Genomic DNA, 2557 nt, shown 5'->3' with positions numbered 1-2557 from the left:
CAGTCGCTTCGCCATTTTGGCTATTTCAGGTGGCCGCTTTCTCGTTTGCCACCTTATGTTATAAAAAAAAACAATTAGGGAAATTGTCGGTGTTGCAATTCCTCTAAAAACTCACAATGGCAGATATTTTTGTCTTAAAAGCGACGTGGATAGATTTTATGGTATGATGGTATTTGATGTGAGGTCCTGTGAGGTCCTGTGAGGTCATATAACCTCAAACGTGTGGTTGTGCAAGCATGAAGCGAAGTTATTTTAAGCGGACATCGTACTACAGTATGATGGTAATTGGTTATGTGAGGTCATGTGAGGTCTTACAATAACCTTATAGGTGTGTTTTGATATTATCAAGTAGGATGTAAATGAAGTTAGGTTCATGTGAGGCAGTATGATGGGTTTTGGCAATGTGAGGTCATGTGAGGTCATACAAAAACCTCACACGTGAGATTTTGTGCGCACGAAAAGATGTTGAGTAAGGCAGATCGCGTAAAATATGGGAGTATTTGGTAATGTAAGGTCATGTGAGGTCTTTCAATAACATCACATATAGTGATGCAAGCATGAAGCGATTTAACCGACTTTAGGCAAGTCTCCTGAGATGGGGTCACATTATTTGGTCATGCGCGGTCATATAACCTCACACGTGTGTTTTAATATGACTATGTAGTACAGTACGCTAGTGACGTGTTCATGTGAGGTCAGGTGATGTTATACTATAAGGTATAAGATGGTACGAGCATGAAATAAGGTAATCGATTTTAGATAAGTCCCATGATATGGTATTGTATAGTCATGTGAGGTCATACACGAACATCATACGTGTTTTGATATGCATATAGACCTGTAAGCGATGTTAAGTTCCTGTGAGGTAGTACTATAGCATTTTATCGTGTGAGGTCGGTATTAGTTCATACAATAACCTTACATGAAGTTGTGAGCACATATGTAAGCAACGTTAAGTGTATTAAGACTGTATGGTGTTTAGTTATGAGGTTGGTAGGTGTGTGTGAGGTTGTGAAGTGTATGTAAGGTTGTGAGATGTATGTGAGGTTTCGAAGTGTTAAAAGGTTGTGAGGTGTTATGAGGTTGTAAGGTGTCATCAGGTTGTGAGGTTGTAACTGTTATGAGGTTGCAAGGTGTCATCAGTTTGTGAGGTTGTGAAGTGTTATGAGGTTATGAGGTTATGGGGTGGGAGGTGTGAGGCTCACTGCATATGCTCTATGAGGGAGTCCTTGTTAACGAAGCTCTTCCCGCACTGGTCGCAGCGCGGTCTGTCCGAAGAATGGTGGTTACGTATATGACTTTGGTGGGTTTTCTTGTTACTGGAATACATCAAAATTACTAATATTAAAAACTAGTTGTTACCCGCGACTTTGTGCGGATTAAAAAATATAGATTATGTGTTCTTACAGACTATATTCTACTGTGACAATTCAACGGGTTCAGTAGTATAAGTGGTACGTATATTTCTAACATCCATCTAAACTATGTATGGATGTATGTTACATCATAGAACAGCTGATTACATACCGATAATTAGTCACAGATGTACAACATAGTCTGGAAGAATACATAAACTATTTACTGAGATTTTTTTTTAAATTCCCCGCATTGTACTGATAAAAGTTCTAAATAGCGCCATCTATTGGCTGCGATTTGAAACTAAGATTTTAAAATATTCAATTTAAAACCAAATAAAAATGTAATTTTATATGTAACACTTTCTTATTTTAACACCGAAAAACATCGAAAAAAAGATTCAACAATGAAAAAAAATTACTGAGTAGGATTTGAACTCGGACTTTTTAATTTTTTTTTTAATTTCAGTTTACATAATTATAACATGTCCTATGGCACTCCGGGAAACACAAACTAAATGACATTTTTATTGAAATCTAGGTCTAAGTATTAACTTACTTGCTAACTTTACCGCACTGGCTGCACGTGTATTGCTTAACTATACCTTCATGTTGTGTGCTGAAAAAACAACGAACAATTATTTACAACCGATATTTGGTGTCGTATTTGTGTTAAATATACATAATTCTCTGTAGTTCTGTATTTCTCATTATTAATATTACTTTGAATAACACAAAAAAAGCAGTTTTTTTTAAATCTATAGTTCTATACTATTATAAAAAAGCGTAAACACACTTCTTTGTTGCCTAAGATGTCAGGAAATACAGCATATTTTTAAATAATTCTTTTTTCAATAAAAAGTCCTACACTAACGTCACGCTTTAGGCTATATATTTTCACGTCATTTAACTTAGGGGTGAATATTTTGTATAAAAACTGTAATGTGGGAAAGAGACCATAAGTTGCTGCCAACATCAAGGAAGCAGTCAAGTCAGTGGTAGTGTCCGCTTTAACATCTTAGCACTGCAGGGCTCGCCTCAGCAATACAGGCGTGAAGTGAAAGCAATTCCGCGTACACTGATGAGTGTGGTGCCGGAGGACTAATTTAAGTCCCTTTCTCTTTACCACCCTTTTGTTACAAAGAGAGGTTGGGAAGGGGAAGTGGATTTGACAATGAAGGAGATGCATAGGAAGGGGAAAT

General features: G+C 36.8%; 1 protein-coding gene across 1 annotated transcript in view; it reads right to left on the bottom strand.

Annotated features, from left to right (window-relative positions):
* LOC106105307 (zinc finger protein 845-like) overlaps positions 1 to 2557 on the bottom strand; it is a 13192-nt gene that overhangs the window by 5079 nt on the left and 5556 nt on the right. Inside the window, exons 8-9 of the mRNA XM_013285634.1 lie at positions 1915 to 1994; positions 1206 to 1319 (exon numbers count right to left, since the gene is read on the bottom strand). Of these exons, the coding sequence (XP_013141088.1) occupies positions 1206 to 1319; positions 1915 to 1994 (194 nt within the window). The remainder of the gene's footprint in view (positions 1 to 1205; positions 1320 to 1914; positions 1995 to 2557) is intronic.

This window comes from Papilio polytes, unplaced genomic scaffold (assembly GCF_000836215.1).
Source record: "Papilio polytes unplaced genomic scaffold, Ppol_1.0 DF824492.1, whole genome shotgun sequence".
NCBI lineage: Eukaryota > Metazoa > Arthropoda > Insecta > Lepidoptera > Papilionidae > Papilio > Papilio polytes.
Note: the sequence above shows the minus strand (reverse complement) of the source record. Positions and strands in the feature narration are given on the sequence as shown.